The 13,362-nt window shown below is 38.3% G+C and overlaps 2 protein-coding genes across 2 annotated transcripts; one reads left to right on the top strand and one right to left on the bottom strand.

Moving 5' to 3' along the window:
• The first annotated feature begins 306 nt into the window (after positions 1–306).
• On the top strand, positions 307–3,029 carry LOC133807398 (putative receptor protein kinase ZmPK1). Its single transcript, XM_062245714.1, has 2 exons — positions 307–1,951; positions 2,063–3,029. The coding sequence occupies exons 1-2, from the start codon at positions 355–357 to the stop codon at positions 2,839–2,841; spliced, it is 2,376 nt and encodes a 791-aa protein (XP_062101698.1). The 5' UTR covers positions 307–354; the 3' UTR covers positions 2,842–3,029.
• Positions 3,030–10,174: 7,145 nt separating this feature from the next.
• Positions 10,175–12,481, bottom strand: LOC133805568 (uncharacterized). The gene is made up of 3 exons (XM_062243748.1): positions 11,164–12,481; positions 10,874–11,066; positions 10,175–10,796 (listed from the first exon to the last, which is right to left on the bottom strand). The coding sequence occupies exons 1-3, from the start codon at positions 12,479–12,481 to the stop codon at positions 10,175–10,177; spliced, it is 2,133 nt and encodes a 710-aa protein (XP_062099732.1).
• Positions 12,482–13,362: the final 881 nt, after the last annotated feature.

Raw genomic sequence — 13,362 nt, 5'->3', positions numbered from 1 at the left:
GAATTCGAGTGCAGTGATCCCGTGATTATAAATTGGTCCCACAGTCAAATGTAAAATATGCCAACTTGAGTTTTGAATGGACTTTGATCTTGTAATAATGACCGACCCTAGCTTATATATTTTAATACTTTGTATGGAAACAATAATCATAGCTATGTAGGTACACTATAATAATGCAACCAAACTTGTAGTCTTACGTACGTGTGAAAACTTGTATTGTGTTCTGAGCTTCCATGTGCAAAATTTAGGGTCCATAAGCAACTATATTATTATTATTATTATTATTATTATTATATATAAGAAAACCATAAGATAGTAAACTAAACTTGGTATGACGCTCATGAACAATCACTAATGAATCTTATTTTTCTTACACTTCTCTTGCTGTTTCAAGCAACACTTTCTTCATCCACAACCTCAAACACTCTAAACCAAGGCTCATCCCTATCAGTGGAAAATGCAGACACTGATGTTTTGGTTTCACCAAACGGAGATTTCTCGGCAGGATTTTTCCCAGTTGGGGAAAACGCTTTCTCCTTCGCTATATGGTTCACGAAGTCCTCAGTTCCCACCGTAGTTTGGATGGCGAACCGAGACCAACCGGTCAACGGAAGAAGATCAAAGCTTTCGTTGACTGAAGATGGCGATCTCGTCTTGCTCGACGTGGGCAGAGTTCGATTCTGGAGCACCGAAACGACGCCCTCCTCTCATGTTAAACTTCAACTCTATGACTCCGGAAACCTTGTTCTCCGTAGCGCTGCGTTTGGCGAAGATGTTGTTTACTGGGAAAGCTTCGAATCACCCACTGATACTCTTCTTCCTAACCAAAATCTCACCATGAACACCAGGCTTGTCGCGTCAGTAAGCCGCACCAACTATTCTTCGGGATATTATCACTTCTATTTCGACGATGACAACACTCTCCGCCTGCGTTTTCAAGGGCCCGATCGGGTCGTGGCGAGTGTGTACTGGCCGGCTCCGTGGCTCGGGCCATTTCAAACTGGAAGATTTAGATACAACATCTCCAAATCTGCAACGATAAACTCCATTGGTGACTTTGCTTCTTCGGATAATCTAATATTTTCGGCCTTGGATCACGGTGCTAAGATCAACCGGAGATTGACTCTTGACCCGGATGGAAATCTTCGACTGTATAGTTTTGATGAAAAGACTAAGAGTTGGACTGTTACTTGGCAAGCCATCTCTTCTCCATGCAATGTTCATGGGATTTGTGGACCTAATAGTATGTGCTCATATGATCATGTTTTAGGTAGGAGTTGCTCTTGTGTGCCTGGATATAAGGTGAAAGATTCTTCGAATTGGGCATTTGGGTGCGAGCCACGATTCGAATGGAGACATAACCAAGAGAGTAGCTTTCACCGCATTGCTAATGCAGAGTTCTATGGCTACGACAAAAACTTCTATGAGAACCTTTCTTTAAAAGAATGTGAAGAAAAGTGTTTGTTCTTTTCAGATTGCAAAGGTATCCAATATCATATGAGTAACGTTGCTAATCCGGGTTCAAGATGTTATACTAAGCATCTACTAGTTAATGGAGCTCATACCTCAAGTTTCCCAGGAGATGTCCATGTAAGACTCCCTAAAGATAAGATTTCCTATTTTGAGAAGCTCCATACAAAATTGAAAAGTGAGCAGTACTGTTCTTCCAAATTGGTGTTGCTAGACAGAACCTATAACAAGGCTAAAGAGAATGGAGGCTTGAAGGTCTTGCTTTGGGTTGCCATTGCATTGGCAGGAGTGGAAATCACCTGCGTTTCGGTAGTCTTATCTTTCTTGTACTGTAGCAGAAAAGAGAGCAAACTCAATTCCCATGGTTACACCCTCGCCGCCCTTACACGGTTTCAAAAATTTACTTATGCAGAGCTAAGAAAAGCCACAGCTGGATTCTGCAACACGATTGGAGCTGGCGGTGGAGGCACCGTATATAAAGGTATCGTTAGAGTTTCGCTTATTCTACTTATCGTCAATTGGTGGCATACCTTTCATTTATACTTTTCTCGACTTACTTTCTAAACTTACCTTTTACTATCCATTCTAACAGGTGTGTTAGCGGATGGCCGAGTTGCGGCGATCAAGAGATTGACGGAATCAAATGGAGGAGAAGCCGAATTCTTAGCAGAAGTAAGCACGATTGGGAGGTTGAACCACATGAACTTGATAGAGATATGGGGTTATTGTGCTGAGGGAAGGCATAGACTATTGGTGTATGAGTACATGGAGCATGGATCTCTAGCTGACAATTTGAAAAACATAGAACTCGATTGGGAGAAGCGGTTTGACATAGCAATGGGAACATCAAAGGGACTAGCATATTTGCATGAAGAGTGTTTGGAGTGGGTTTTGCATTGTGACGTCAAGCCTGAGAATATTCTGTTGGACTCCAATTACAATGCAAAAGTGGCTGATTTCGGGTTGTCAAAGCTGCTGAACAGAGGCGAGTGTCATGACCCAAGCTTCTCGAGGATTCGAGGGACAAGGGGTTACATGGCGCCTGAGTGGGTGTATAATCTTCCTATTACCTCTAAAGTGGATGTGTATAGCTATGGAATGGTGGTGATAAAATTAGTAACGGGAAGAGAAATGGCGGATCAACATGGGAGATTGGTGACATGGGTGAAGGAGAAGATGTATGGAGATGGTGATAGGGAATCTAGGATTGAAGAAATATTAGATCCAATGTTGGAATTGGGGGAATTTGATAAGGAGAAGATAAAGCTTTTAGTTAAGGTGGCTTTGCAATGTGTTGAAGAAGACAAGGATGCTCGACCATCAATGAAGCAGATCGTGGAGATGCTTGAGTACCATAATAACCAACATTGATGTAGGATATATATATAAATATTTATAATATTCTATAACTTTATTTTATTTTATTATATTTTATCTTTTTTATTATTTTGTCATTTATTAGCTTTATTGTAACGACAATTTAAGCCTAGCGGAACAATGTAAGGGAAGCTTTTGGAATTTGATATTTGAAATAAAGTTTTGAGAGTTCTTATTGTTGAGATTTTACAAACCTATCCCTACACCAACTCAGTTAACACATTAGTTTACAAGGTCAATTTTGACCTTTACACCAATACATGTATAGCTATATAATTGCCACGAATTGGTTCAATCAGAAAAAATATCTTAACCAGTGAAGGAAAAAATTAAAGAGAAAAAGAAACAGTAGCAGAAATTTAACAAAGAGGAAGGGAAGAAGAAGGAGAGATAGAGATTATAGAGGTTCACCCCAATTTCGGGGCTAATCCTCTTCGAGCTCGCCTCAGAGTTCTTGGGGCTCGAATATGCACTATAAGATCAGATTCAAGAACAGCCTAGAAGACCCGAGATTCCAGTCACAGCTTGAAAGGTAATCTCCTTCACTTGATCTTCTTATTTTTCTCAGTTTTTTTATCTTGAGTAGATGCTCTTCTCTTCCTTACAACCTCTCTCTCTTATTTTCTCATATTACAAGGCTCTCACAAAGGATTCTCAAAACCAAAAAAAAAAACTCTGGCTTTTTCTGATACGAATTGGTCTTATATACTAAGAGTATTTAGCCTTTTATTTTACAACTGAAAAAAATGAGTATAAAAGATATTGTTACAAATTCTATTGTAATATGTTGTTGGTAGATAAGGTCTTGAGTCTTGATCTGTTGTAACAGATTTTGGTTGAAACAAACTCTATTTGGGGACTTGTATTGTAACAATTTCCACCCAAGTTCCCAAATTGAGTTGTGTTTACTAGTGCATATTTAACTCTGAGGGTCTTAGCTCAGTACCCTAGGCCTCATCCTCCTGTATCGACCCCTAAAAAATTTAAACTGTGTTTAAACACAGTTTAAATTTGTGTAAGGTCACGGTCTTTGTCCCCATATCTATAGTGTTTTCTTCTATGGTTACTTTTTCTATCCGGACTTGTTCATCAGTCACCTTCTCTCTGATAAAGTAGTATTTTATCTCTACATGTTTGGTCCTGTCATGAAAGACATGATTTTTGCAGAGATGAATACAACTCTGACTGTCTGAGTAGACTATAGGAACACCACAACTTAGGTTTAACTCTTCTAGTAGTCCTTGCATACACGGGGCTTCTTTGCTAGCTTATGTTACTGCAATATATTCAGATTCAGTGGTCGATAGGGCCACTACAGGTTTTAATTGCACTCTCCAGCTTACACAGTTTCCTCCTAGTAAGAAATAGTATGTTGATGTAGATCTCCTTTGGTCTCTATTACCTGCATAATCAGCATCACTATAGCCTTCTAATATTATGTTAGATCCTTGCCTTCTGTAAGTGAGTACGGTGTCCATTGTTCCCAGTAAGTATCTTAGAGCCCACTTCATTGCATTCCAGTGTGGTTTTCCAGGATTGGCCATGTACTTACTTAGTAAACTCATTGCATAGGATAAGTCTGGTCTTGTACAAACCATTAATTAGGTACATCAATGAGCCCACAATATTAGAATAAGGAACTTTACTCATATACTCTATTTCTTCTTCTGTTTTAGGGCACTGATCTTTAGACATAGGGTGTTAGTTGGTAATTGGCTGTTTGGTTATCTTAGCATTCATCATAGAAAATCTCTCAAGTATTTTCTGTATATACCTCATTTGCCCGAGATGCATCTTGCCTTTTCTTCTATCTCTTCTGATAGTTATACCAAGTATATTTGTTGCTTCTCCTTGGTCCTTCATTTCAAAATCAGATCTGAGCATCACCTTTAGAGCATCTATGTTTGACCTTTCCTTACTTATGATAATCATATCATCAACATACAGTAGCAAATATGTTGCATTTAGAATCTGAGTTCCTTTAAAATACATGTAAGTGTCGAAATTACTCCTGTTGAACCCTTGTTTAGTCATGAAGGAATCAAACTTATTATTCCACTGCCTAGGAGATTATTTAAGTCCATACAAAGATTTTTCCAATTTTCACACCATATTTAAAGCATTAGCTTTAGTGAACCCTTTAGGTTGTTCCATATATATCTCTTCTTCCAATTCCCCATGTAAGAAGGCAGTGGTAACATCCATTTGGTCCACTTCTAGATCAAACTATGCAGCAAGTGCCAGCATTACCCTAATTGTCTTGTATTTCACAACAGATGAAAAAATCTCAGTAAAATCTATCCCCTCTTTTTGAGTAAACCCCTTGGCTACTAGTCTTTCCTTGTACCTTGTAGGTTCTTCCTTGCTATGCCCTTCCTTTAGTTTATACAACCATTTGCAAGACACTATGCTCTTTCCTTTGGGTTTAGCAACCAATTTCCAAGTCTCTTATTTTTTTATTAAAGACTTCATTTCTTCCTCCATGGCTTTGATCCACTTCCTTAAGTCTTCACTGTTTACTGCTTCTTCATATGATTGGGGTTCTATTTTCTTTGATTCTAAGTAACTCATGTAGGCATAGGCTAGATCCTCATTCCATACATTGAAGTTGTATTTCTTGTTTGGTTTAGGATCTCTTCTTTCTCTATCTCGGGTCAACTGGTAGTTAGACAGGTTTTCCTCTTGTCTCTAACTTTGATCTTCATTTCCTTCTGTTTGTTGTCTCTCAATTTCGACTGGTTCCACATGTTCTGTATCAATTTCAGATTCTGCTTGAGTTTGGGTAGGTTTTACTTGGTTTATGTCAGGTTCTTTAGCCATGTGTTCCACCTGAATAGTGTCGGGTAGGTAGGTAGTATTGCTTCCTGCAGGGTTAGTAATTTCTTTCTCACATGCATTTTGGTTAGTAGTAGATAAACATGGAAAAATATCTTCTTTAAATAATACATCCCTACTAATCAAAGTTTTAAAACCACCTTTCTCTTTAACCCACAATCTATAACCTTTGACTTCCTCGAGGTAACCTAGAAACACACACTTTAAAGCTCTAGGTTCTAGTTTTCCCACACTTTGGTGTGCATAAGCTGCATAGCCAAAAACTCTCAAGTTGGACAGATCTGGTGATTTACCAGTCCACCTTTCCTCGGGAGTTTTAAACTTAGTAGCACTAGAAGGACACCTATTAATGAGATAGGCAGCTGTTAGTATAGCTTCTCCCCAAAACTCGTGAGCTAATCCAGCATTAAACAACATGCATCATGCTTTATTCAGAAGTGTTCTATTCATTCTCTCAGCTACTCCATTTTTTTGGGGTGTTAATCTTATGGTTCTATGTCTTTGGATACCATTTTCTTTGCAGTAGGTGTCGAAATCATTATTACAAAATTCTAGGCCATTATCGGTTCTAAGGGTTTTTATCCTCTTATTAGTTAGGTTTTCTATCAAAAGTTTCCATTGTCTAAATTTTTTGAAAGCCTCATTTTTATGTTTAAGTAAGAAAACCCAAACCATCCTAGAATAGTCATCCACTATAGACAAAAAAATAGACATTCCCACCATGAGTGCTTACTTATTCTGGACCCCATAAATATAAATGAATATATTCTAGTATGTGTCTGGTTTTATGTGTACCAGTTTTAAACTTAAGCGTACGGTGTTTGCCTAGAACACAATATTCACAGAAATCAACTTTGCTTATTTTATCCTTACCAAATAGTTGTTGATCACTCATTATCTGAAAGCCCTTTCTCACTTACGTGTCCTAACCTTCTGTGCCATAAGGTTGCCTTTGTATCTTCAGGGGCAGCAGCTACTGTATTGTTACAGTTTGCTATTGGTTCTCCAATCAAGTAGTATAAGCCATCTTTCTTTGTTCCTTTCATGATCACCATAGACCCTTTGCAACACTTCACTTGCCCTCCTTTTATCTTGCTTTCTACATTTAAATCATCCAAAACACTTAGTGAAATTAAATTCCTGGATAGGTTAGGTACATACCTTACCCCTGTTAAGGTTCTAGTGATGCCATTAAACATGTTGAACCTGACTGTTCCACAGCCCTCTATTGCACAACTTTGATCATTTCCAACTATCACTTTTCCTCCTTTTGATTCCCTGAATTCAGACAACAAATTTCGATTATTAGTTATATGAAATGTACAACCCGAGTCTAGAATCTAGTCATCCTTAAAGGAGGTAGCAACTACAAACACTTCTCCACTATCATAACCGTCAGTTAGGTTTGCATTTTGATAATCTCCCTTGTATTTGTTTGATTGATGATCTAAACAACTTGAATCTTCTTGTCCATCTGCCTTGTTCTTTCTTCTTTTCCAGAAGTAATAGTCTCTTTTATAGTGCCCAGGTTTGCCACAATGAAAACATCCTTTTTGATCATTTGGCCCCTTTGACTGAGATCTTCCTCTGTCATGATTGCCTTTATAATGGCCCCGACTCTTGCTTCTTCCTTTGTTGTGCCATGGCTTTTTATGAATAGATCTTCCTCTGTTGAGAATCAGTTCTCCATTGCCCAACTTTTCATTCTTCATCTCAAGATCCTTTGATCTTAAAGCTGAAATGACTTTTTCTAGAGTGATTTCAGTTCTACCATACTTAATGGCAATCTTGACTTCCCTATAAGATTCTGGCAGTGAGTTAAGTATGGTTATGGCTTGGTTTTCATCACTTAATGCTTCATTCTCTCCTGAATTAGCCAATTCTATATGCATCCTTAGGAATTCATCTATATTCTGTTCAAGTGTTTTGGTATGATTCATCTTGAAACCAAATATTCTTTCTTTCAAGAATATTTTATTTGTGAGAGACTTTTTTTTTTTGATCAAGAAGGAAATGAGCTTCATTAATCAACTAACCAATACAACTGTACAAGGCAATACACCCAAAACAACCCACCCAAACTAATTACATTGTAATTTTGTTTATAAATCTCTGTTCCTGTAATGTTAACTTCGTATTTTTAACAATGAATAACCTGTAATGGATTATATTCATGATATCAATTGCTAGATAATCAGCAGTCCAAGTAAACCCATCAAACATGCATCTGTTTCGGTTCCTCCAGAGGTAATATATAACAGCAGCCAATTCATATTGGTGATGGAAGAAATAATTCCAGGTCTTCTACTAGCAATCCAAACCGTCCAACCAGTAAACTCATTAGGCCAAGCTCTAAACCCCATCCAAGCAAAGATTAAATTGGTTACCTTCTTGGAAAGATAACACTCAAAGAAGAGATGGGTTTGACTCTCATTATAGAAACCACAAACAAGACATAAAAGAGATTCAAGTGGAATACAGAACCTGAGCATGTTGTCTTGAGTAAGAAGCTGAGAGTTTACCACTTGCCAAAGTAAAAAATGATGCTTAGGGATAGAGAGCCTGCACCAAACAGCTTGATGATAGCCCACCTGTTGTTGGCAAAGAGTACTATTATAGAGTTTAGAGGCTTTAAATATCCCTGTTACACCAGCAACTTTCACCTCAACTGGACTGAATTTTGCCCTCAAATGACAAAGTTTCCTCCAATACCAGCTCGAATCCAGTTTCAACTTGTAATTCCAGAAATTGGAGTCTTTCAAATAGATAGAGTTAATCCATTTGAGCCAAAGCAAATCATGCTTCTCAGAAATGGCCCAAATATACTTAGCTAAAATAGCTCGGTTCCAATTTGAACCATCCCTGAACCCGAGACCACCATAAGCCTTAGGAAGACAAACCTTCTTCCAAGAAGGAATGTGAATTTTGCTTCTATTACCAGTAATACCCCAGAGAAAGCCACGACAAAGTTTTTCAACTTCCTTAACAACACTTTGTGGGAGCACAAATATACTCATCCAGTAATTACGAAGCCCAAACAAAACTGAATGTATAAGCTGACTTCGGCCAGCAAAAGACAGATGCCTACTAGCCCAAGTATGTAATCGCATTTTGATCTTTGGGATAATAATATCACAATCTTCATGTTTCCACTTGGTTAGCTGCATAGGAACACCTATATACTTAAGAGCAAAAGGTCCCTTCAGTAAGCTGAATCTCATGAGCTATGGTCTTTCTATCTGCTACATTAACTCCCCCAAAAAAGATGTGAGATTTGCTAGTATTAACATGGAGCCCTGTAGCAGAACTAAACTCCTCTAGAGCTACTTTGAGCACTCTAACAGCAGAAAAAGGCCCCTTACAAAATAAAATCAAGTCATCAGCAAAGCATAGACTAAGGAGTTTGAGACTTTTACACATAGGGTGAAATATGAAAGTGTAATCTTGAGCTGCCACTTGAAGACTCCGAGTAAGATATTCCATGATTAGAACAAACAAAAGCGGAGACATATGATCACCTTGATGCAACCCTTTCTCAACCTTGAAACTACCTTGAACCCTTCCATTCATAAGCAAGGAGTATGTTGTGTTTTTTAGGCAAGTCATAATCCAACCTATAAACCTCATAGGAAAACATAAAGACTTTAAAAGATCTTTAAGAAACTACCAATCAATAGTATCATAAGATTGCTTAGGTCTATCTTAATGGCACATCTAGGAGAGGTAGATGTCCTCCCATAATTCTTGATGAGATCTTGGAATATCAAGATGTTATGAGCAATAGATCTACCCTGAACAAAAGCACCTTGATTCGGTTAAACTAGATCAGGAAGGACCATGGCTAATCGGGATCACAACAGTTTTGATATGCACTTGTATATGGTAGAACAACAAGCAATAGGCTTGTAGTCCACAGCCCGAGAAGGATTATCAGTTTTAGGAACCAAAGAAAGAGTTGTATTATGAAGCTCAGTAGGAAAAATTCATGTCTCAAAGAAATGTCCAACTGCTCTACATATTTCACCACCAATATCCAGCCATAATACCTTGAAAAAAGCATAACCAAACCCATCAGGACCCAGGGATTTGATGATGGGAATGCTAAAAAATGCATCCCAGATTTCCTTATGAGAGAATGGTTTCAATAGAGAGAGCTGCTGGTCAATCGAGAGTTTAGTACCCAACTCAACACATTATAAGTTTATCTTTGTAGTAGCTGAACTGGGACTACCCATAAAACTTCTAAAGTGCTCCAAAAAATGAGAAACCACATCAGGAAAATTATCAATCAATCTACCTTGCTCAGTTAGGTAGGTTGCAATTCTATTCTCTTCTTTACGATTTTTCAGGCAAGCATGAAAATAAGAGGTGTTCACATCTCCCTCCCATAACCAGTTAATTTTGCTTCTTTAGCCAAAAAATTGTGGTACATTTGCTCCTGAACAGTGAAAGCTACAGCAGCAGCCGTTGCTATCTCTTGAAAACCATGGTCTCAGGGATGTTTTTGAGCTTGGATTTGAGCTTCCTGGTAATGACCCTTTGCCTCTTGATATTTCACTCCTATATCTCCAATATTGTCCCTGTTAAATCTCTTCAATCTATGTTTCAGCGTCATGGTCTTCAAGTAAATAGCCTTCAAACCAGTCTCATTAATCGGTTTCCTCCAGCTATTCAGGTTCACCTCTTTAAAATCTTGATGATCTATCCAAAAATTATAGAATCGAAACAATTTAACACCCATATTCTCCATGGACGTGGCAGAAACAATACAAGAACAATGGTCAGAGACAGTTTCCCAATGAAAAACAGCTGTGGAAGTAGGAAAAAAATCAAGCCAGTCATCATTAGTAAAGACATGGTCTATCTTAGAGTATATACGAGCAGGCCCATCTTGATTATTTGTCCATGTAAAAAAAGATCCAGTACTTTTAAGCGAATCCACTTGATTCCCAGCAAGCCATTGAGAAGAATCCATCAGTTTCGATTTGGAAACAGGTTTACCACCACTTCTATCCTTAACAGTAAATATGGCATTAAAATCACCCCAGATAACCCAAGACTTTGCAGGGAGAGTAAGCCTAGGTAAACTTTGCCATAATCTCTTCCGTTCCCCACTATATTGAACCCATACACAAAAGTAGCACTAAAAGTATATCTCTGACTAGCCATTTTAACAAAACAGTGGACATACTAATTAGTCTCCTCTATAATAATAACTTTCACAAATATCTTCCTCCAAATGATCAATATTTTTCCTTCAGTAACAGGACTGGAATAAAAATCCAAATTTGTAAACTTATGAGCCATTAACTCCACGACTTTATTCCCCCTCATTTTAGTTTCCAATAGAGCACCAACCCCCACTTTATTTCTACCACATATATCTAAAATAACAGTCTTCTTATTAGAACCATTCAACCCTCTCAAATTCCAACTCAAGATATTGCAATTATCCATAAGAAAAGTTAGTAATAGAAATACCTCCTTTCTCACCCTCCGCCTGCTCTTGAAGCACCTTAAATGAGTTTTTCCGGTTCTGTCCTGGCCCAGTTGGAACTTTAGCAGCCAGAGTACTAACAGTTTCAGTTGGTCCTTGTTTGGAAAGAAGAACCACTTTCTTTGGATTTTTCCAAGTAGCTTCACTGATGTTTTGTCCCTCAGCAATTGTAGTTGCATTGGCCGAACCCTTAGACAGATCAGGGATATCAACCATATGTTGGTTGCCCTTGTCCCCCCCCCCCCCCCCCCCCCCCCCCCCCCCCTCTAAATCAATTTTAGGCTGAGTGTCCTTCTGGACCCACTGAATTTTCATCTCCATTCGACAGTCCACCATGGCATGACCATATCCAGAGCATACTTTACATTTCATAGGAAGCCATTCATAATCCACCGCCTGTTCAACAAGTTGACCATACTCATTAAGGTATTGTATAATCCTAGGGGGATTATCTGGTATATCCATCTCCACAAAAACCCTAGCAAATTGAACTCTAGATCGCTCTCGAGTAAATTTTTCTACCATGATCGATTTACCTATCGTACTCACAAGAGCACTAAGGCATTTGCTACCCCAATACTGAAGGCCTAAGTCATGTAATCGTATCCACAGAGGTACTGAGCGGATTAAGCGAACTGCACTGAGATCAGTAGTCCATGGACAGATGATAACTAGTTTCCTATCAAACTGAAGGATACCATTTTCAAGCACGCAATCTCGAGTAGCATCATCATTAAACTTGACCATAGTCAGCCCCATTGTCATTCTAGCTATTTGAACAATCCCTAGATGACCCCAAACTCTTTTGATGAACCCTTCAAACACAGCCATTGGGGGATTAGCACCAAGAACCATACAAATAATTGCAGAACTCCAATTAGCAGATTGGCATTTGACCTCTTCAATATCAACCTGAGTAATTTTCTTACCATCTTTAATCAAGGGTTCAGCAAACTCTAGTTTTTTGTCACAAAATGAGAGTTTACCCGCCATGAATTGTTGCCATTGATTGTGAGCCGGGGCCTGATAGTCACCTTTCTCCACCTTGTCCGCCCAGCTAGGATGGTTCAACGATAGAGTAGCCATCCCAGAGGCCCAATGCTCAGCAACCTGGTTTTCCCTAAATTCTGTCGACTTAACCACTTTAGCAATGAGAGTCAACCCCTTAGTCGGCACCTCACCTTCAAAGATTGCATCACCAGCAGCAGAGCCTTCCTGATCATTCTCATCTAGGATTGACGGAGAGCCCTGGGCAACCGAACGTGTCACAGGCTTCCGAGTCGATTTCTTCTTCTTTGCCATGGAAGAGAGAGAAATGAGTCACAACCTTTGGTGTTGATTTGTGAGAGACTTTTGCTGGAATTGTTCTTCAAGATTTTTCCAAATCTTGCCAGGTGTCTCTTCTTTATCCACTAATCTGATTATAGAATTAGATAGATTGAATATGATGATTCATGTTGCTGTTTCAAGCAGTTCCTCTTGTTGGACTTTTGTAGTATTTTTTGGCCATTTAATAGGTTCTTCAAGAACCCTTAGCAGCTTCCGTTGAGCCAACAATGCTCTAATATTTTTCCTCCAAATCCTGTAATCACCAGACCCATCAAATTTGTCAATATCTACTTTAAATTTACTCATGTTAGGAATGAAAGTAAATAGATCAGATAGAGTTTGAATTTCTTCACTAGGGATATCCAATAAAGGAACACTACAACAAAAATGAGTTTTAGGGGTGACGCATGTCGCCCCTAATAACCCGAAAAGTCGCCCCTGATTAGTCGCCCGTGAAAAAATGTCCCTAAAGGGTACACTAGGGGCGCCTCGAAGGGTTGCCCCTGATATTCAAATATCAGTGGCGACAGAGTCGCCCCTAAAACTTGAAATGTCGCCTAAAAAATTTGAAAATTTTGAATTATTTTTGTCTATATGTCGCCCCAAATAGTTGCACGTGGCATATTATCAGGGGTGACAGTGTCGCCCCTAATACTATTTCATTTAAAAAATAATAATAAAATTAATTAATTAAATACAATTTTAATTAATTATTTATCGAAATTATTATTTAAAATTTTAATAATTGAGAACAAATATATTAAAAATAAAAATATTATATTAAATATTAAAATTAGTTTATTAAAATAACAATTGTACATATTCATAATACATTAACATAGCAAATATTCATA

Source organism: Humulus lupulus, chromosome X, assembly GCF_963169125.1.
Source record: "Humulus lupulus chromosome X, drHumLupu1.1, whole genome shotgun sequence".
NCBI classification, from domain to species: Eukaryota; Viridiplantae; Streptophyta; class Magnoliopsida; order Rosales; family Cannabaceae; genus Humulus; species Humulus lupulus.
This window is presented reverse-complemented; position numbering and strand designations above follow the sequence as displayed.